A 22,445-nucleotide genomic window follows, 5' to 3' on the forward strand; every position below is an offset into this window, starting at 1 on the left:
AAAGCTAGAGTTTGAGTCACTTGTTTATGCTCTTAAATGAGTGTAGGATCTCATTTAATACTGCTTTGAAGTGTGAGTTAAGAACAGGATCCCTTTGATCAGAACTGAAGTATGATGTGTCAGAAGGTGTTATGCCAAAATAAAGAAGCCACTTAAGCTTTTTCTGAGCAAAAGGAGAACTATGGTTCCCCTAGTGTGTCTCATGCTAGCAAGTCCATTTCTCCAGCAAGTGCTGGAGAAATTGGGCTATGAAGATTACTGCTGAATGTCTGCAAAGTGGGAAATGGCACTTGGTTTTCTGCTGGGGAGAAATAAGAAATGCACTATATAAGTGTTTTATTAGTGTACTTATAAAGCCTATTTCTACTACATACATTCCTTCCCAAGTGTGGTCCCACATATTTCCTCTTTCAACAGCTTTGACTTAAATTTGTGGTTAACTTCAAATTAAATTTGTGGTTACTGCTGCTTGCAGCAATTTCTCCACAAAGAAGTGATAACAAGCTCTTTTCTTCAAAATAGATCACTCTGAACACTTAGAAAAAGTACAGCTGGAATGTGATGGGCAACATTGCCCTGTGGTGATTGCAGTCCTAAATGAACTTTGTAGGTAGCTGACTGCACTGCTGTTGGGTGACTTCACTGGTCTTTGCCATTCTGCCATGCACTGGCAAAACTCTTGTGGCTCCTGCTGGGATAAAACATGGACCTGCTGGGAGCAGAGGCCTTTATTTTAATCCAGTGATTGATCTGCATCCAGCTTCATGGCAGTGGGATGTGAAAAAAAAAAAAAAGGAGAAGGAAGTAATAGGCCAGACTAACTGTCCAAGTTACATTTGCTCAGAGGTCCTAATTTAAGTCCTGCAAATAAATCAGTAATTTTCCAAATGAAGGGGTATTATATCCTCTAGGACACAGAGTCATGAGCAAACAGCATTCTTCTGTTCACTCTGAAAAATAAATGGGGTTTTCCATAATGCTATCCAAAAGAAAGGGCAATATTGGCATGTACAGCCAGATCTTTCCTTACCTAGAAACAATGTAGAATTTGTAATTATTATTTGGGATTTAATCAACCCATGAAAGGATAGAAGAAAATAACAAGATGTGTGGTAATATTCCTAGTATGTACTTTAATTACTGATTGCTTGATTACTGCTGAAACTGATGAGGCTGAGTGTGATGATATTATCAGGAACTAAATCCTGATAGCAAGAGATGAAAACATAACATTTAACATGATCATGATATTCTGCAAAATAGCATCTTTGAGGGTTGGATTGAGTGACTCCCTGCAGAGATAATTTAAATGCTGTAAAGCCATATATGTAGAAATGCTGATGAATAAGATAATAGACAGCCTCTAAGGAAAACAGAAGCTCCTTTAATGCAACAGAAGGGTTACAGAAATCTCTGTGAGTGGCTGTGGCACCATATCCAAATCAACAGTTACAACATTATTAAAAGATTCCAAAAGATCCAGTGAGACTTAGAGTCTGGTAATTTAATGGGTAATGATATTTTCATCCGAGCAAGTTACAGGAATATAGTTCTGAAATATACATGAGTCACCAAGGCACTCAAAGCTATAAAATCAGGGGTAACTTTGTCAGGCATTGGACAGATACAGCACATGACACCTGGAATGACACAGGAACATGCACAAAGCAGCTGAAAGAGGTGACATCAGACTTCAGGTATGTGGTAGTGAAAAGAGGCATAAATAACTGTTTTCGAAGGGGTTTCCTTCCAGACCTGGCAGTTTCTATAATATACTTAAAAGCAGTAGGACTGAAACACAAAACACAAAGCATCTCAGCCAGTGATTAGCAAAATGAAAACAGTGCTTGCTAAGAATGTCACCTTTTACTCGATGGAGAGTGAGGACTCTCTGAAGCACCCAGGCGTGTAGCTGAGAAATCCAGCCCAAGTCAAACAATGGAACTGAGAGAATGCTTCAGATCACTGAAACTCCTCTGTTCCTAAAAGAAGAAAAAACCCCACCCACAGACTTAGAGGGTCTGAAACTTAGTGAAGAAATAAACCTAGAAGTGAAACAAGTGCATGCAAATATTACTTCATATAAAATACTCTCACACACTTCAAGGATACAATAGCTTTGAAATGCCCCAAACCTTTCTTTATGCACAAAACTGGCTGTAAACCTGTCTATCAAGCAGGAGATGGGATCTAGCTGGTATTTTGGGTAAGGTCTTTGAGCTTACTCCCTGATTCTACTTTCTTGCAGAAGTATTAGCTGTGGGATTAAATAGAAAAATGAATTATTTTATGCTGTGAAATCGAACTGATTGTGTACTATGTGTGGTAGAATTTGTCTGCAGGAGAGTTGTGAACTAACCCCTAAATAATTCTTCTCCCAAGGATCTCTAATTGACAGTTTCTGAATCCTACATCGTTTTAGAACTGCACTTTGTTCTGGAGGGATGTGGAAATGTGACTGCCCTGGCAAACATTTGCCATCATGGCAAATCACTGTTTCCATGCAGAGATAATTGTTCTGTAAGGTATGCTTTCTGCATTCTGGGTAGGGGAAGGTCACATTTCTCTGTGCTATGGTTGGGCATTTTGCTATCCTAACATGCCCTGAAGGGATCTGGTAACTGCAGTCAGAACTCACTGTCCACATCTAGGGGCTCGTAGTTTGTCTTCCACTCCTCTACCAGCCATTCTTTTTCAGATGGTTGACACTGGTTTTATATAAAATAAGGAAATTGTTGTGATCAATTAGCTCTAATCTGATGTGATGCTGGTAGCAGGGAAGAACAGCTGTGCCTGCATTTGATGTGCAGCAGTGTTTTGCAGGCTGCTGAGCAGCTCTGAGGATGGCTTTTGGAAAGCAGCAGTGGGGAAAGTCTCCATTCTGACCTGCAGCTGAACAAGCCCTTCCCACACTGCTCTGCTGTCTGTTGGTTAAAACTTGATTAATTCCTACTTCTTATCCCAAAGAGAAAGTTGGAGAACCTCAGCACATTTCCAGGTGAAACCATACCAGTCATGCAAAAGTACAAGTTTAGCCAGGACACCATGCCCAGTCTTTTTCCTGGATATGTTGGCTCTGTGGATGTGCAACATCAAAGAAAGAAAACTTGGCTCCGTGCTGCTGTTGGCAGGGCTGTGGTCACCAGTCACAGTGACCCAGGAGCAGAGGCCACAGAGATAAGTGTGTCTGTGATCTGGCAGAGCAGTGACAGCACAGTTGGAAGCTGGCAGGGGTATCCAGGGCTGCAAGCAGAACCATGGGAGTGTGAGAACCACAGACATTCTTCAAGGTGTCTCCTTACTGCAACTAAAGACGCTGGTGCCACATTTTTAGTGACAATGCATAGAAAATAACTCTATGGAAAGGCAGCGTGCTTTTCATACAGAGGAGCCTTTATTCGAATAAAGGGAAAGAGTCCACTTTCTCTCTCGAGGTTTTCGAGGATGCAGCCTCCCTTTTATCCTGAACCCCCAGTGTGTGTCCCTCTTCCTTTCCCATTGGCTGAGCTGCTAGGGAGGTTCAGCCTTCCCAAACCGCTTACTTACCCCACGTTCCCCCCTTGAACCTGGCATTTTACCCTTGTGCAGACCCTTGTCTGTTCCAGGAGTCCAGGTGTCTTGGCCAGGTAAGGAACCTGCTCTTTGAAGCTGGCAGAGACATTAGGACCCATTTCAAAGACATTAACACCCATACCTTCACCCATCGAATTGTTTGTAAAGACATTAGCACACATCTTTCCTATCACTTTTGATCACCTAGCATTCACATAGGCTCTGCATCCACATGCCAGAGTAGGTGTGTAAAGGGAATTAGGGCATTCCCCAAATCTGCAGAATTGATTTTAGGGTCTGGTTTAGGGATACATGAAAAATTGGTGTATTTGAAAGGTTGCAGGATTGAACAAGCACTCCTGCTAGTGGGGTAGAATTGGCTGCTGCGAGGGGACAGGCTGCTTAGCTGGGAACTGCTTTGTTTGGAGCAAATCCTGGTGACTACTGTGCAAGTTATGGAATGAATTCATTTTTACCAGCTGCACAGGAGAGCCGTTTGTTATATCTTTGTACTGAAATTTGTGGCATTTCTTCCAAAGGGCCGTGACAGCTTCCAGCCGTACTCCCGGTGAGTCAGAAATCAGAACGCGCCAGCGGAGTCAGCGGCATTACCCACCGCGCCCAGCTGCATCTCCGGGAACCGACAGCCATCCTCTGCAACGCTGCCAGCTAGAAGCAGCGGGAAGTTGAAAACCAGGGCTGGGGCGTGGGGAACCCGGGCTGGGTGCCCGCTGTTGGCGCCGGAGCCTCTCGCTGCTCTCCGCCGCTGCGGCTGTGAAAGAAGGCGGCTTAGAGGGCTGACCCTTCCCGGCTCCGCGGCGGGCGGGCCGCGTATGCGGCGGGGGGCAGCGGGCGGCCCGTCCCACGTCGGCTGTGGGTCCGGCCCGTCCCGTCCCGTCGCGGCCGTGCCGCGCGGAGCTGCCCGGGCGGTGGCGGGGCGGCGGCGGCCGGCAGGGGGCGCGGGCGGGCGGCGTGGCCGGGGGGGCGGTGCCAGGGTGGGCCGGGCGCTCGGCGGGCGCGGAGCCGCGGCCGTGGCGTGGCGGCTCCGGCGGCTCCAGCTGCGGGCCCGGGAGGAGGTGCCGAGCGCGGCCAGGCAGGTGAGCGGCGGCTGCGGGCGGGGCTGGGCCCCTCGGGCAGGTGGGACAGCGCCTGGGGCGCGCCGCCGGGGAGCGCTGTGCCTGGTGCCCCGGGACGCCTCTGCTGTGTCCGCGGTGCTCCGCTGTCCCGGTAGGGGCTCGGCGGAGCGGGCGGGCGATCGCTGCCGACGCCCGGGGACAGCGGGGGTGCGGCCCGTGCCCGGCTCCGGGAGGGGCGGCGGGAGCGCTGCGGGCGCGGAGCCTCGGCCGGGCCGGCCTGGCGGGTGAGGGCTCGGCCGGCGGGGCCTCGGGGCCGGTCAGCCCGGCAGCCCTGCCCCGGACGGGAGCGCGGCCGGACCCGGGCTGGGCGAGACCCGCGGGCAGCGAGCCGTGTGCGAGCCGGTGCCGGTGCGTGTGCGAGCCGGTGCTGGTGTCGGTGTGTGTGAGCGGTGCAGGGCAGGGGCTGGCAGGGCTCGTTCCCCTGCATGTCCCCGCGTGTGCCCGCCTCGGCTGGCAGCGAGCGGCAGCACGGCCGGAGCGGCTCTGCTCCGGGTCCCTGCACTTCTCCGGGTACCGAGGCTGCTCCGGGTTCCGGCCCTTGCCATCCATTGTTGGCGGATACGCTGTGGCCGGAGTGGAGTAACTTCGTGCATCCACCTGTTTCCTGATGCCGCCTGTCTTTAGCGTGTCCCACAGCATCCTTTGCATCGCATGTACTTAACCTAGATATTTCTCGGACCTTGAACAGGCTTCTTATTGTATTTCTGTGCTGCAGGTTCCCGAATAATAACCCTGAGCGTTTTGACAAGCGTGGGCTTCTCATGGGAAGTGTGCTCTGAGGTGGACATTGTCTCGGCCTTTGTGCAGAGCATGGCCCTTAAAAAAACACAAAACTCTGTGAAAGTGTGTTTTAAAAAGCCGGGAAGTAAGGAGTAAACAATACATTTGTACACACTGTAACCTGAATTTCTGGACTGATCACTTTGCATAAAGTCTTTGAAATTACAGGGTAGGAAAAGCATGTGTAATGACTTTAAAAGCCTTTTATTTTGTCGGGCATCATAGTCTCAGATGGGCGTCTGAATACAGATCTTAAATTTTCTCTTCTACAAATTTTACAAAGATATTTTTATGTGATGCAAAAGTCAGTACTGAATAAGTGGCTCTATCTTTGACTAACTGCAAAGGCTGTCACATATAATAAGTTATTGTGCCAGTATTATAATAGTAATGGGATATTAAACCAGCACACTTTGGCAGTAAGTAGCTGTAATACTCATGCCCTGTTTTGACGTCTCTAGAAGGAGGATTAGCTCAGACAGAACTTGTAGTGGGAGGGTGTGAGTGAGATGAAAAGCAAAAGCTGCTTAATTTTAATCTTCTCAAAAAGGTAACTACAAGTAGTGCACATGGTTAAAACACATATGCTCCTCTCTAATGGCTTTTAATTGTAGTATCTTGATTGTGTTTTGTAAACTCAGTAGTGCTGAAATACTACTTATATATATAGTATATATACTTTATACTTTAATTTATAAAATTGAGTCTGTGCTGAATAAGCTTCCTGTTCTGAGGCAAAGGAAGCATTGAGGGACAGAGGTGTCATAGGAAGGTCTGACAACAACAGATCTGTAAAATGGCTTTGGTGTAACTGAGGCTGTGTCTGTGCCTGTGTAGAGGTGTGCCTCGGGTAAGGCTGCAGGCTTTGACTTGTTAAAAACTTGTTTAACTTGTAAAAAACTTTAACTTGTTTAAATAGTTGAATTTTCATAATTGGGTGCTTTATCTTCTCTAACAGCTTACTTTTGTCTTCTTTTTTTTTTGGTCTAGTTTTAGAGGTGGGCATCTTGGACTGAAGAAACACAAAAAGCAATGCTTCATGGTGTGCAAAATCACTGTCCCCCTGCAGTGTGCTTCATCCAATGGTTTTACAAGGGGGTGTGTATTTTTACACACTTACCATAACCTCCTTAGACAAACAAAACCTAAAGTGTCCTGTGAGGTTTCTTAGGTATGTCTTTTTTTATTTCACAATCTTATAGGAGACCTTTGAAACTAGACTTTTGGATGCTTTTTCTGATGAAGCTGCAAATATTAAAAAGAAAAGAAAAGATTCTTTTACATACAAAGGCTTTGTATCTTAAGTGTGTCTGCATGTTATTGCCCAAAGAATGAATGGTGGATTAATGTGGTGCTAAGTGTGGCTTTTATCTGGATTTATGGTCAGTTCTAGTTGCATATTCTCCTCATCTCCCCACAATTTTATCTTTTGGCCAACAATAACATGTTGGCAATTAATTGGGTGGAGAAGCACTGTGAGATATGTGTTGCTCACAAGCATACATCACATGAGCATAGGAATTAAATGTTAATCCACCTACTAACATATGCTTTATGATTTAGATTTTTGGTTTATGATGGATGCCACAGAGGAGCTGGTGGTACTTTAATTGTTCAAGAGGGTGCAGCCTTCAAGCCTGCCTCTACCAAAGGGATGAAGGTGCTCTCTCATGGAGCTTGGGAACGTGCACCAAATACTCAGCTACTGCTTTGGCTGTTTAGAGAATCATTTGGTGTAGGAGGTATGAGCAGACTAAAGATGGAGTATGTTATAGAGAAGGCAGGAAAGTTTTGGGAGTTACTGGTAGATAGTTATCAATAATGTGCAGGGAAAGGTATTGTGGCACTGGGGCAGCACACACACAAATGCTGCCAGACAACAGCCTCAAGGGTGAGAAAAGAGCTGCTTAAAGAGAACCTCAGTAGTCCAAATGTTGGACAAAAAATGTAGTTTGGGTCAAAACTGTCCCAGCAGTGCTTCACATTTGGGAAGTGTTTGGATATAGCCTTTAATCTTGATTTCCTGGGAGAGGGAGGCAGTGAGTGAGCATGGATTCACATTCAGAAGGGTGTATTTGAAAAACTCTGGCTTGGGTGGTAAATTATATACAAAAAAGAAAACTTAAATTTTGGAGCAAAAAGGGAAGAAATGTCAAATGCTTGGAAGGAGACTTAGATGTAGATTTCAAGCAAGATTTTTGCTTGCATGGGTTTGAGTGTCATGGTAATTTTAATGGACTTGTATTAAAATATTGCGTTACTGATAAAATATTGTACTTCAAAATGCATGTTTTCTTATTTTCTTTTACATGTTTTTGAAAATGCTTTCTGTGACAGGGAATGGAAATGTAGGCCAGTGTATGGCATAAGTTACACAGAAACAGAATAGGAAACAGTTGGTCATAAAGCTGTGCAAAGGCTGATGATGACTGAAGGTTTCTGTAGCAGTTTTCCAGGATGATACTGGGAATGCTGTGCAGACTGTGACATGCTTCATATTCTGTTAAAATCAGGCTTTGGTGAATCCCAAAGTCAGTCCCCTGAAGCAAGCATTTAGCTTTGCACACTATTTAGGGCAGAAGAATTTGGGAAATTTTATTGTCTAAAATTTGTAGGGGAGGATACATGAATCTTGACTTAAGTCAATGTAAGAGCACATGGCTTGTTTTGTTCCATTAGGTTTAGGTTAGAATTCAAGATTCATGTTCTCATTTGTCTTGAAAATATTAGATGTTCTCTGATTACAGCTGGGTGAGGCATTTTCTTGTTCAGTGAAGAAATACAAGAGTGGGAAGGTGTACTGTGACAAATGGCATTTACAATTCTTTTTGAAAAAACAGATAATGCCTGAATCATCAATGTAATGGTTCATCCTGAGCAGCAAGAAAGAGCTTTATTTTTTTTTCTGCATTGTGCAAGCTGATAATAGAAACATTTGCCAGGAGGGCTACAAAGGTAGATGGTAAGTGTGTGATTAGGCTCTAAGTGGTTCTGATGACAGGCAGAGGATTCAGAGCAAGATTGACAGGCTATTTCACATTGATTAGAGAAGTAAACTGGGTTTTGAAAAGCTAGACAGCTGGCATATTTCTTAACTGATTTTTGGAAGCTGGAATAATTAGGCTTATTTGTTTGTGCCACATGGTGAGCACTTTCAGAATGGTTGTCTGGAAATGCTCATCAGGGGCTGTTTTTCAACTGATCCATTCATAGCTTCTACAGACACCCAAAACTTCAGCGTGAACCAAGAATGAAGTCAGTTTCCCCTGAAATTGTCACACTGATGGTTTCCTTTGTGAAAATAAAGCCAGAGACAGCACAGCTGTGTGTCAGGGTGTGCACTGATCAATGTCCCCGTTACCCGGGGGTGGAGGGTGCTGTGCTGTCCCTTGTGATGCTGGCAGTGCTGATGGGGACCCTGCAGACACACAGCTGGTACCCTCAGTGCTTCATCACTCTTAAAGGGACAGAGTGATTCTTGCACTTTGCCCTGCATTTCTCATGCATTATTCTCTGTGGTTGTGGTGTTGGTTTGTTGATGGCTCCTGAGCCTGAACACAGCCTTGTCTTTCTCTGAAGACCTTTGGGTACCTTCATGAGGAGCTTCTGTGGGCTGATAAAATGTAGAACAGCTAAGCAAATAAAGCAACAGAATTGTAGCCAAAGGGCTTTTCCAAGGAAATGCTGGGACATGATGTTTAATGCCAGCGCTGTTTACCTAAACCTATTTTTATTTTTCCTTTTGAAGCAATAACTCTCCTGTCTGCACCTGTGTGTTCAGCTGTCTCTCTCTGTGAGATGATGTGTTCCTAGTGGTTAGCTTGTGCTGCTGCCATGAGGATCCAGGGAAGAGCCAGGCATGCCCTTTTGCCAGCAGCATGGCACTTTTCCCAGTTTGCTGCCTGTGTTATTCCCCATTCAGCTCTCCAGCAGCCAGGCGAGCTGGCAGCTGTGCAGAGTGCTGTGGGGAGGAAAGGGCAGCAGAAAATGCTGACTGTGTGCTAATGCATCTGTGTAATCACCGTTCTGGGGTTAGATTGCAGGAAGATGACAAAACGGCTGAAGAAAGTATGTTTAATCTTTTTATTTTTTTCTCTCTCCAGTATGAGTTGCAGTGGGTAATAGTAGGATGTATGGAGAAGCACAAGTTTTCCATTTGGAACACAAGTGTGTATCTGCCCTGTAATTTTGAATCTTTGAGGTTTTGTGGAAGTGGTTGAATATGGAAGTCTTGGGTGACCTGACATATAAAACCAGGATGGAACAGATCTCATGCAGGGCTATAGGCAGAAGAAAAATCTTTTGGGATGAGGGTCAAAATATAGCTTGAACACAAGGACAGGATAGTGTAGAAATGTGATGGGTAAAAACCAATGTCATCCCTTCCATCCCTCTTGCAACACTTACCAGATTGTTGCACTGCCATTTCCCACATCTGTAATTAAGCTAATTTAGTAAAATGGTGTTTTACTGCCTGGAAAGCTCTCATTGGTGGCCAGCAGATGTAAAATGGTGAATTTTAGGGTGAGAGTGGTGAGTGGTGCATTTCCCCCTGACAGCTCGGGGGGAATGGCTGGGACACTGGGTTCAGATTCTGGCAGTTTTCCCAAGGATGAGTGAAGGACCAGCTGAAGATGGGACACAAGGCAGGATGGAGAGTGGGCTGAAGAGAGAAAGTGTCCCCAAATCCATTCAGTTTGGATACTGTGAGCAAATCAACCTGTGCGGCCCCTGAGGACTGTGGGTGTGTAACTTCCACCAGCAGCATGTGTCTGTGTGAGCTAGGGTATAAACTGACCCAGTATAAGGTCATTTGGAATTAAAAGTAGTACAGATTTGGGAACTCAGATCACAATCTGAAATCAAATCTAACCTGAATGGAAGAGCTGACAAGCAGTGAAAAATACTGTCCTCAATGGTAACATCATCTTGAACATTACATGGGATAAATTTGACTTATTCTGGGAAAATAAGCATTTTTGTGTGTTTATGAGCTTTCTTCACTGATCTGTTTATTCAGCTTGTCTTCCTTGGTTGATCACAACTAGCTTTGAGTGCATCTCTGCAATGTTTACTTTCAAAGTTAGTGCCAGAAGAAGTTATTTGCCCCAGGACAGAGCCCCTGACACTGGGGCAGAGGGAGGCTCAGGAAACATGCACAGGGGTGTTATAGCAGGAGATGGAGTTGTTCAAACAATTAAAACTGTAAAAAGTAAAACCTTACCTTAAAAACAAACCCCAAAAATCATTTAATGACTTAAACATGTTAACTGCTTTGCCTTTGTGTGCTTTTTTTGAGCTGTGATGTTATCTGATCAGCCACTGGCTGATCTGGGGGTGATTAGGATCTATGCTTATAGTTATGAGCATATGGTGTATGGTTTTAAAACAGTAAGTTTAAAATAATTACATTCTGGTGCTGTTTTTTAAGAATTATTTAATTATCTCTATGTTCTAGAATGGTTTTGCTGCCAGTTAATATTCAGTTCTGGCCTGGAGCCATCAAAATCATAAGGTTTCCTTCAAGTTTCATAATAATGTTAAAATAGAGTCGCTCAGTTTCCTTTAAGGAAGTGAAATAACTTCCTTTGCTTTTGTTTTTACTTTCTTTGCAGTTCAGAGGTTTGTATGACCTAGTATTACATAGGAAAAGGAGTAGGAATATGGGGGCATTCCTGAAGTGCACAACACAGAGTTCTGACAGAATTTCCTGGGTATTAAAATTTGGTTCAAGCAGAGCCTCCAAAGTGCTGTGCTGGACTGATGGGTTGGTATTGACTTCAAGTTTTTTAAGACTTCCACACAGTAGTGTAGGACATTGATCTTATTTCCAAACAAAAGGAGATAAGCAAAGCCAGATCAAAACACTTACTGAAAAGTTTGTCTGAACTGGGGAATTTCTTGAGCTAAGGGTTTATGTGGGCCAAAAGAAACCAAAATTAAGGACACCTACTCCTGGAAGTATTTAATGAGCTCCATTTGCTGTTCAAGTGAGTAAACCATGTGAAACCTATAAAGTCATAGCTGGAAAACCAAAGGCCAAAGCATGGGGACTTTCAGCAAGTCATAAAAGGAATATGAAAATAAGAGAAGAGGTTTTAAGCTAGCAAAGGAACTGCAGTGGTCTCTTCAATAGTTAAGATTTGGGTATGCCATGAAGTCTGACTTTTAAACAAGGGAATGGCTTGTGATCCATAGTTGTTTGAACTCTGTTGAAGGCTTTGTAATTTGACATATTTTATTATAGTTTGGATTTTATTGGTAGACTGGAACACACCAGAGAAGCTTCTCTGTGGTCTGAGGGAAGCAGTTCATGCTGTATCTTGTTCTGTCCAAAATGCAGCTTCAGATTCAAACCCACATCCTTCTTCAGGGATTGTGCTGCACTCGGAGCCCTTAGAGCAGCACTGCCTGTGCCAAGCAGGCATCTCTGGGGAGGAGTTCAGAGGTTCCTCTGGGTGCTGTGTGCAGCTTTCCTGGGTGTTTTCCATGCTGGGGAGCAGAGCTCAGGCTTGGAGGTTCCCACGTGGGCTCTGAGCCCCCAGAGTGAAGTGATGCATAGCATCAGTGACTAAAAGTATGAACCAAAAGGGAGAGCATGTGTGAGCTGGCAAGTGTGAATTTTGCTGCTGAACCACTGTTTTGTCCTCTGGTCTAAACAGATGTCTAAATCTGTGAGAAAGCAGAACATAAAGGACTCTGCAGACAGCTTGGAATAAACATTCCATAATTGTTTCTATGCGCAGCCCTGCCTTTTCCCTTTGTTTACTGTCAGAGCTAATTTAGACTTTTGTTAGGTTCCTCCAGGCAGGGGCATGTCATGCCTGTGTCCTGGCTGATGGGAACACTGGATATTCTGTGTAAACAGCCCAGTGAAGCTGGTAGGAGCAAAAATGCCTTTGCTGTCAGGGTGCTGCCAGAGCCTGGGCACAAAGGCAGCAAGCTGGCTCCAAGCTGGGTCTCTAAAGGAAAAGTGTTCTGGAGAACAGGAGACTGAATTTATAGTGGGTTTATTTATTTATTTTTAATGAAAGGATGTACAGGATCTGGAAATAGTATTTGAATTGCAACTGTTGAGAACTTCTCTCACATATACTGATAATTCTAGGAATAGCAGAGAGCATGGAGAAGGAAAAGAGTGTTCTGGGACAATGACTTAATCCCCAAAGAATCAGATATTTATAGTACCTTATGTTTTGAAACTATGGTTTTCATCTCTAATTCATGTATTTACTTAGATTTTTCTTATTAATAGTTCTAGGAACCACAGATTATGTAGAAGCTGCAGTGCTGATCTTGTTTAGTGACTTCGTTCCAGAAATTCTTGTGCTTGGTCTAAAAAAACATCCCAGTGTTGGTATTCAAGTGTTTATAAGGGTATTTGCAACTCACAATTATGGCATTTCTTCCAAAAGTACTTGTTTGAGTTTTCAGAAGCATTTGGTTTTAGAAGTTTCTTTGCAAGACAATCAGTGGTCAGAGTACAGGGAGGTAAGATGACACACCTAAATGGTTTGCTATGCAAGGGTGAGAAAGCCAATTACAATCCAACACTTCAAGATACTTGCATGCTTTTTTAACAGTTCTCATGCCTTTTTCTTTTTTACTCACTTATGTTTGTTCAAGATAACGTGAGCATCATTTCATCAGAAAATTGATGAATTGAAATTCCAGAAATTGAGAGATTTCTGGCTGCAGAATAAATCAATTTCCAATGAAATAAAGAATAGTTCCAGTGTTCTAAGGTTACACTGCCTTAACTATAACATTAATGCACAAAACTTGAACATAGATGTCTCTGTGTGACTCTATTTATTGGCCAGTTTCAGGAGATTGATAGACTGGTGGGTTCTAAGTTCAGTAAAACAAATACATTCTAAAGGATTTAGTCTGGCAAAATGAAATGCAAACCCAAACTGTGCAAACACTTGTTCTGCTCTGGCATCTGAGAGAAGGCAGCTCCTGATGGTGACTGAGTAGGACAGAAATGAGAAGAAGGAAAGCCCTCTGAGGGATGGAAACTGAAGGTGGCTTTTCCAGTGTAGAACTTTACGAGAGTCCTGCTCAAACTTGAAAGCTGCTTAGGAGGAAGAGGTGTTTAAAGTGTTCACCAGTTTGTGCTTGTGTACCTTGAGGTTTAAAAGCTCCGATTTTGGAGTCAAGGGAACCCTGTATTTTGAGAGCAGTGGATTATCTTTGAGGTGTGTCAGTGTTCAGCCTGGCTGGGGGTCCCTTCCTCACTTCTGTGTGCTCAGCACTCATCAGGCTTACTGAATTCAGGGGCAAATCTGCTGCACAGGGAAGGTGAGTGCTGTGCAGAGGGGCAGAATTGTTCAAGTAAGATCTCTGATCCCTTGCCTTGTGTGAAATGGGAGCTCATGCTGCTCTCCTGAAAGGCTGGGCAGTACTGCTGGGCCATGCAATAGCTCTGCACTGTGCAGGACCAGCTGTGCCACTGTGGGGATCTTGGAAATGCCTAGGTAAGGAGGAAACTTGCAAACAAAGACAAGAAAAATTTGGATGTGGTTGTTGTCATGTGCTAAAATAGGTTAAACTTCGGTGTCTTAGCCGTTTTTCTTTTTAAATCAGATACTTGTTGGTAAAATGTTAAGTAATTAAAAAATAAAATTATCTTATAAGTAACTATTAGTTTTTACATATTAACATGTAGCCATGCTCTATTGGACAGGCACTGCTTCGTGATGTTTCCATGCTCTACTTGTGGAGTGGTACAAATTGCCTTTTTTATCAGGACTTATTTATCTTCACTTAGGTGTTGGGGGTTTTTTTGTGTGTGTGGTTTTTTGTTTGTTTTTGTTTCATGAGGCTGCTGACCTGTTTGTACTTTCAGTTGAGTTTTGTCTGTCCTGTGGTTACTGACTTCCAGTTAAATTCATGGGGTGGGAGGGCTAACACGAATAACACTACTGAGGAGGTTTTATTTCATATTTTCAATGATGAGCCAGTTTTACTCTTTTTAGAAATGCATTTATTTGCACCAAGTGTTGTGACCTATTTTGCTTAAATGCTTTTTTTTTTTAAAAAAAAAGTGTTTCTTGTTTTTTTCCAATGGGGAAATGGAGAATTGTGCTGAACAGTATCCCAGATGCTGTGTTACTTTGTGATGCTGTGCAAAATGCACCCTCAGTGTTGCAGGGATCATATGTTCAATTTAAATTGCTGCTGCTACAGTGACTGCAGGGGTTTTGTGAGGGTTTCCTCACTGTGACAATTACAAGCATCAGTAACCAAGCAGGTCGTGCTGACCAGGGAATTGGTTCTGCTGCATGTTTCCATTTGACTCTGTTCTGGTTCTTGCCATGGATCTTTATAACTGTGGTACATTTGGTCATAGCCAGAAAATCCCGGCCACTGCTTTGCATTCTTGCCGGAAAAAAATGCAAATCACTTGCAAAGTGCCAAAGAAAGGGTTTGGCTTGTGCCATTTGCTGACACAACTGTTTTCTGTACTTGCTAATTCAAGAGTATGAGCTCACTGTCTGAAGTTGTCTGGGGGCTGGACTTGGGAGTAGATGAAAGATGTGCCTGGTAGGCTGCTGCCCAGTGTCTGGGAAATGGTTGGTGGAGAATCACGGGTTAAAGTCAAAGTCAAGGCAGAACTTTTCATTATAACTGTATCAGGAGCTGTCACCTTTATTTCAGATGCCTTCAAAACAGGCTTTGTCAAAAAGTGAGCCTACAGATGCAAATGAAAGGCAAAGGATACATCACAAAGAAATGATAGTTAAAATCTCTTATGCAGTGTAGAGGTATCAGACTTAGGGGTGGGTCCCTCTGTTATTCTTTTCTAAAACTACCTGTGAATGTTACTCCAAATCAACTTTATATTGTCTGTGGGCTTTTTGTTCTCCCTCCCACACTCTATGAGCTCGCTCCAAAATGCACTTTTCTCTGTCTTTGGCACACAGTTATGTACACACTGAGCACTGCCTTCCTTTTGGGGCAAAGTCTCCATTTGTCTTTGCTGTTTTTTCATTGTGACCACTTTTGCTCTCTTATGTTTCAGTAGACAATGTCATTTTGATGCAGCACCTCAGATAAATACAGTAATTTTATTGAGGCAGACTTTGAGGAGTACTATTGATTATTTATGGAGACATGCTGTTTTAATCAAGTAAACTCATTTAAGCTGTCATGGTGAGTCAGTATAATTCTGTGCTTGTGCTTCATGCTGGAGAGTAGGTTTGTATTATAGATGATGCTGGTGATTTAGAGGATGTAACAGCATCAGTCAGTTGGCACAGGAGTTTGGCAGTGCTGGTTTACTGTCTCATATAATCTCACAAGTGCTTTGAAAGCATTGATGTAAAGTTATTTTCAGGGCCTGACTTAAACAAAAGTGTAGCCAGTCAGGAAATGCCTTGTCTCTGGTGTGCTGAGTTGCTGTTGCTGCCAGGGGGAGGCTCTGTGTGATGCCCTGGCTGGCAGTGCCCCTCCAGTGCTGAGCACAGTGTAGGTTGGTGCTGCCAGCTGCTCTGGGTGCAGGCTGCCTGCCTCTCTCCCAGCATTTCTGGCTAGTTCCTAATTTTTCCTGACTCCCTGGGCTGGCCTTCAACCATAAGGCTGTTTTTACCTTGGTGTGAGCATGCAATAACACCTTCCACCAGCACTTGTGTGAGATTAGGTAAATACTGAGGGTGCTCTGAGTGCTGTGAGTCATTCTGGCATGTTTTGATGAGTTGAGATTTTGGATTGTGTTTAAAAGGAAAAGTTCCACTCTGTGGATAGGTATGTAGGTAGGTATGCTGCAAAAGGTGACTGAGACGGAGCCTTTTACTTAGCTGCATTTCAGTGTAGGATGCTTTATTAATGACTATTCTTATGATTTTCTAAACTGTTTAAGTGTGCCACATTTAAAATTAGTGTGACTGAAATGTTTGGAGTTGTTAAAGTCATCTTTATCAAGTACTGCATTTATAGAAACAAACTGTGGAATTGTGTAGGTTGGAAAAGGTAAAGTCCAGCTGTTCCCCAGCAGTGCCAAAGCCACCAGCAAACCCTGTCCCTGAGCACCACATCCTCAGGTCTGTTAAATCCCTCCAGGGATGGTGCCTCCACCCCTGCTCTGGGCAGCCTCTGAAGAAATTTCCCCTAATATCCAATCTAAACCTCCCTGTCTCAGAGATGAGCACCAATCACTGCATTTTGGGCAGGAGCTGCTGCTCCTGGCACTGAGTGCCCCCTCACTGTGGTGCTGTGTGCCCTCCAAAAGCAGTGGGTGCTTCCCTGGCTCTGAGCCATGTTCCTGCAGCCAGGCAGGCGCTGCTGTGGGATTGCCCGTGCTGTGGATGGAACCATCCCCTCATGGTGTGGAGATGCTGGGGCTGGGCAGGACCTGCAGCACTCTGTCTGGGTAAACAGGTGAGGATCAGCAGTGCCTGAAAGTCAGCTTAGCAGGGAGGGGATGCTCTGCACTGCTCCTGCTCTCTGATGGTCTGTCCAGCACACCCAGCTGTGTTCTGCTCTGTGGTTTGTTTTGTTTCATCTGCATGTAAGAATAGTTTTGTGTTGGTTTGCCTTTATTTCTTCCCTCTCCAGGCCTCATTTTATCATTTTTAGCGTAGCAATGCTCCCTTCAGTGAGTGTCCAGAATGGTTATTGTGCTCCTCGTGTGGCAGCCTGGAGGAGCAGAGGCTCCAGGATTGTCTCACATCCCTTCACCTGCTTCCCTGCAGCTTCTTGCCGAGGAGGAGCTGATGGCAAATTGTGTTGACAGGCTTTTAATTAACAGCTTCTCAGCAGGAGCTCTTCCTATGCCTCATAAGTCACAACAGAGCAACTTTTAATTTGTTAGCAAGCCAAAGTGTATTCAAAAGAAAAATCTTTCCACTTTGTAATTTATTGAATGATGCCTTTCACACTCCATGTTTTAAAGCTTCTGATCTTGCAATTAAGGCTTAAAGCTCATTAAGCTTAATCAGGAAAACATTTTGCTAGTATGAATTGTGTAAGATCTCCTATTTTTCAGTCTTTAATTTTTCTTTTTTGTGGCAGCTTTATTTTGTGCAACAACAGTATTAATCTGTGTAGACTGTGCACAAGACCTCTTGTTCCTGAGAGCTTTTTAAAAGATTTTACCTTCTCCTTCCTGCTAAGTCTATTTTTTGCTTTTTCCTGTGGTTCCTTCTGTTGTCCCATCTGTTTGGTTGAACTGCTTTATTCTCTCCTGGTGTTTGGCATACACTAATCCTTTTACCTTCTATCTTTCACAGCTTTGTTGAATTGCAGTGTGTAGTTCAATTTTGCTTCTGCCTGCCCTTCGCTAGGATGTTCCAGGATGATCTGTGATTTTTTTGAAATTGAGAACTGTTAAAAATTGTTCCTTCCAACTTTCCCCCTCCTTCTCTTTTTCCTTTATTTTTATTACTGCTTGCACATTCCATTTGTGGTGCTGTTAGCCTTTGGGAAAAATACTGTAATGACTCTGGTTTCTTGCTTCTCAGAATCTCCAGATCTTTCCTTTTTTCCGCAGTTTCCAAAAGCTGTAAAGGTAGTTGTCCAAGTAAAATGAGTTGGAAAGCCCTCAGTCCTGCAAAATGTATATAATGGATAATGGATTTCACTTACTGCAATCACACAACTCTTTTCAATACCAGCCCCAGTGGATGAAATAAGTTCAGTAATTCCTGAGACCTTTTTAAATATCAGTAAGAAAATTAACTGGAGGGGGAGGGAATGGTGTAGAAAAAAATCAGAATTTTGAAGTTGTAGATTTATCAGCACTCAGAGATTAAAATCTAAGATGGTTCATTTTTGGAGTCCAGAAGAGTTTTGGTAAGCAAATGTGTCGTAATTACACGTGTATGTAAGACTTGTCATTCTCAAAAGCAGGAGAGATAAAGAGAGGCCTCTTTCTGTTAGGAAATAAGTTCTGGGCCGAAAAGAAACGGTGGAGGGGAAAGAAAAGTTACTTTCTGTCAACAGGTTTGAATGTTCTGTCATAAACAGAACTCAGTTCAAAGGATCTGGGAATCTCAGGAGATTTATTTCAAGACTAACCAATTTCCTGCAGCACACTGTCAGTGCTAGGAGGAGGCATCTCTTGCACATAAGAGCAGCTGGTTTTTTTTTTTAAAGAAAAAAAAGGCATGTAAGGGGGGAGAGCAACCCCTCTCATCCTTATTTAGGGCAGTTTTCCACAGGAGAGTGTACATCTGTGAAAACAGGGCACTTGAGCAAATTCTATACTCTTCAGAATGTTATTTTGCAAGGAAAAGTGTGTTTGGATGTTTTCAAGAGAGGGCTTGTTTTTGGGTTTTTTTGTATTTTTATTTTTGCAGTGAGTAACAACTGCTGAGGCTTTATTAAATTTTGTTTACTGTGTAGTGGGACTGACAGCTTTAATACTCTTTATTATCTTAAGAATTGTGAATGTGAGTATTAACCCTGTGTTAGCAGAAACTGGCCTAATTTTATGGAAAATAGAAATATTTTTTATTTACCTGAAAGTTTTGTTGTGGAAATACAGTTAATCCTATTTTTGGGGTGAAGGCAGCTTCTCCATTCTGTTGTTGCTAATTTAAATTACCTTGTGTGCTTGCCTTTATAGAATAACTGGTTCTTCCACATCTGAAATATAATTTGCCTCTATTTTGTTGATTGCAGGAACCAGAGATATCTGAAGATGAAACCATGAGGAGTGAGCAGAGTGAATAATAATGCTTTTCCGAAACCGCTTTCTGTTCTTGCTGGCCTTGGCAGCCCTGTTAGCCTTTCTGAGCCTCAGTCTGCAGTTCTGTAAGTGTCCTCATGTTTGTTTTCCATATATGGGACTCTGTAGGTGTGTTTAAAAATTGCCATGATTACATGTTGTTTAAGCATTCTCTCTTTATTGAAATACTTGGAGTTTATTTTGGTTTTTTGTTTGTTTGTTTGTAAGAATTTTTGTTTGCTTGTTTTCCAAAAAAGTAAAAAACAGTTTTGTGTGCTGTGTAGGAATCTATACAATCTAGAGAGTTCAAATCAGGCTACTGTATTAAAAAAAAAAAATCTGCATTTTGTAGTGCAGTTGAGTAATTGAGTGTGATTGAATCCTTCCATGAAAGTAGGCAAACGACATGGGAGTGAAAACTGCTGCAATTCCTATTTTACATTGCATCAGACCAGATGGGATTTAGGAAACTGCTGTGAGAGGTTTGAGTGCTGGAACTTCTCCTGATTTGTACCCTCCCATCAGGGAACTTCAGGCAGTTGGATTGGTTCGTCAGAAGGGGGTGGTTTGTTCAGGAGCAGATAAATTGTGTTGTGCTTCAGAGGGGCAGTGTGGGTGACAGATGGGCACTGTGCCCTGTCCCTGATTGTCACCTGCTGCAGCAGAGAGAACATTTACAGATAAAGCCATGTTTTGTGTTAAAGTGGTCTGTACCAATTAATGCACAGCAATGTAGTGAGTTGCTGTTAGAAGGCAAGCAAAAGTACAGTCCATAGGGTAGGATAGGATAACATTCTTTGTTATTCTTGCCATCTTTCACTGTGTTTTACTGAGCACAGTCCTTCTGGGCTGTGCTTTTTTCTGCCCAGTGAAAAAGCCCCCAAACCCGAAAGGTTACATTAGAATTAGAATGTGTCTTTTGCACAGATGACTTTAAAAAAGGGAGGGAGAGAAGGTGAAAAACTTTGTGGTTTTCTGTTGTTATTTTAGTGTGCTTAAACTCATCTACACGTCATAAAGGGACCTGTGGCTCTGAGCTGCTTTTTCAGGCTCCTCTGGGCACCAGCCAGGGGTCTGATTGCAGCTTGTTTTGCCCTTTAGGCTCGTTACAGCTCTGTCCTTGATGCTCTAGGGTTGGTTCTGAATTGTGCATAGGGGGAAGGTCCTGGAGGAGCTGCAGCTGAAACATGAAACTGAATTGTTAACTAAATGAGTTTTATTTAGAGATGAGGAGGTAGGCATTTAGGAGAGTGAATCACATTTCATCTAAAGATAAAATGATTTTCTGCTTAATTAGAACATAACATTTCTGCTAGAGATAAGGATGTTTGAGAAGTGCTTTAAAAAGCATGTAAGCTGCTGAGGCAGCCAAGGTGGAGCTCAGTGCCAATATCAACACTGACACAGAGACCTTTACTCCAAGAGAGCTGCAGTACAGTCTGCTGGGAGCCAAGACATCCAGGTAGCCTGATACTTTAACTTCTGCCAGCTTCAGGATGTAGAGCAATTGGTCCAAACTTGCAGCAAAGTCCATCTCCAGAGCAAAACCAAAACCCTCTTGGATCAGTTTGTGCTTCCAGGTGAGCTGTGCCAGCTGGGCACCCTGCAGCTTCAGGTGAGTTACAGTGCTAGCACTTGTTGTTGTTTTATCAGGAACTTTGTCACAGCCTCATCAGTGCCTGTTTCTGTCAGGAAGCACTGATTTTTCACATCCTCAGAATAACTGTTGAACTTTGGGATTGGTGAGTCTGGCTGGTCTCAGCTTTCTTCAACACCTAAATTAGCATGAATCCCTCCTTCTCCATCCAGCACTTACAGCTTCTTTGCAAATAGGGTAAAATTTGAGCTGTTTTACCCCCACTTAGGCAGAACATTCTGCTACAGGCCCCTCATGACAAGGCAGACACTGAGAACTGGAGCAATTCCCCAGTGGAGCTGGTGCCGGGTCTGGGGCACAAGTCTGATGAGCAGTGGCTGAGGGAGCTGGGAGTGTTTAGCCTGGAGAAAAGGGGGCTCAGGGGGTTTTATCACTCTCCACAGCTACCCAAAAGGAGGTTGTACAAGGTGGGGATCAGTCTCTTCTCCCAGGACAAGAGGAAATAGTCTCAAGTTGTGCCAGGGGAGGTTTATATTGAGTATTAGGAAAAAAGTCTTCACCAAAAGGGTGGTTTGGCATTGAACAGACTGCTCAGGGCAGTGGTGGAGCCACCATCCCTGGAGGCATCTCAAAGACATGTAGATGTGGCACTTGGGGTCATGGTTTGGTGGTGCTGGGTCAGTGGTTGGTGTTGATCTTAGGCCTAAATGATTGATGATATGGTTTATGTTCATGGAATGAAAATGAGTGTTTATACATTTAGACTCAGGAAAATGCCCAAGCCACTGATTTATTTTGTTTTGTTAAAAGGGAGGTACCTCCTGAAGCATTTGGAGTGGAAATGAATGTTTTATGCTGTTGTGAGATTGTGAATCTCTGTTAGCAAGCAGTGCACAGCTTTGTGGAGGAGGGCTGGTAATTTTAAAATATGCTACTGCTTTTCTAAGCATGAAATGTTGAAAATGTCTGTTCCTTTCTGTGATAAATTTGTTTATAAAAGCAAAACAGTAACACTAAATGTATACTTATACAAGTGGTACATGTCTTCTATTTTCAAACTTCTTTAGAGCAGAGCATAACTCTTGTAAGTGCTTGATATTTTATCCCTCTTATCCACATGTGGAACTGTGGCATTTGAAGCCAGACTTGTGAATTTTAGCTGACTGAAGCAAAGGGAGTAGTAAAGGGCAAGCTCAGCTGTTTTTCTGTAGGTTCTGACTCAATATTACAAACAGCCCACACTGGGCTGGCTGACAAGGTCACAGTCTGGCTCCTGCTTCAGCTGTGAGGGTTCAGGAATTGCTTGCAGCAGTTTGCCCCCCAGTCAAACAGAAAAGGATGCTGGTTGACTTCAATGTGCTGTGCTGGGAAGGACCTGGGACTGCTTTGTGAGCAGTGATTTCTGCAGCTCATGAGGTGGAGGTCGTGGTGGTCATGTGAGCAGTCCCAGTCAGTCTGTCCTTGCTTGTAAGACAAACTCCTGAGGCATTTGTTTCAGAGCTGATAGTTGTCACATCTTGAGTTCAGACACAAGGAGAAAAGTGCTGGGGAAAGCAACCCCAGGGTAGGACCTCAGAATCTTCAGTGTTGGTAGCTGGGGATGAACCCAGGATTGATAGAAAACTCTGTCCCCTGTTGTGATGTTTGCTTGTTCTTGGTCCCTTTCTCTTCTCTTGTGGTTTCTGAGTTTGGTAGTCTGCTTTCCTGT

The 22,445-nt window shown here is 43.6% G+C and overlaps 1 protein-coding gene across 3 annotated transcripts in view; it reads left to right on the top strand.

Annotated features, from left to right (window-relative positions):
- The first annotated feature begins 4,568 nt into the window (after window positions 1-4,568).
- Window positions 4,569-22,445, top strand: part of PXYLP1 (2-phosphoxylose phosphatase 1) — a 47,656-nt gene continuing 29,779 nt past the window's right edge. The window contains exons 1-3 of one of the 3 annotated variants that reach the window (XM_064721499.1): window positions 5,010-5,637; window positions 6,459-6,639; window positions 19,095-19,226. In XM_064721499.1, coding sequence (XP_064577569.1) covers window positions 19,148-19,226 — 79 coding nt within the window. In that variant the 5' untranslated portion in view covers window positions 5,010-5,637; window positions 6,459-6,639; window positions 19,095-19,147. Of the gene's footprint in view, window positions 4,650-5,009; window positions 5,638-6,458; window positions 6,640-19,094; window positions 19,227-22,445 lie in introns of those variants that run through there. The other 2 variants (XM_064721500.1, XM_064721501.1) reach the window with 2 other exon arrangements.

The sequence above is a fragment of the Zonotrichia leucophrys genome, chromosome 9, assembly GCF_028769735.1.
Source record: "Zonotrichia leucophrys gambelii isolate GWCS_2022_RI chromosome 9, RI_Zleu_2.0, whole genome shotgun sequence".
Classification (NCBI taxonomy): domain Eukaryota; kingdom Metazoa; phylum Chordata; class Aves; order Passeriformes; family Passerellidae; genus Zonotrichia; species Zonotrichia leucophrys.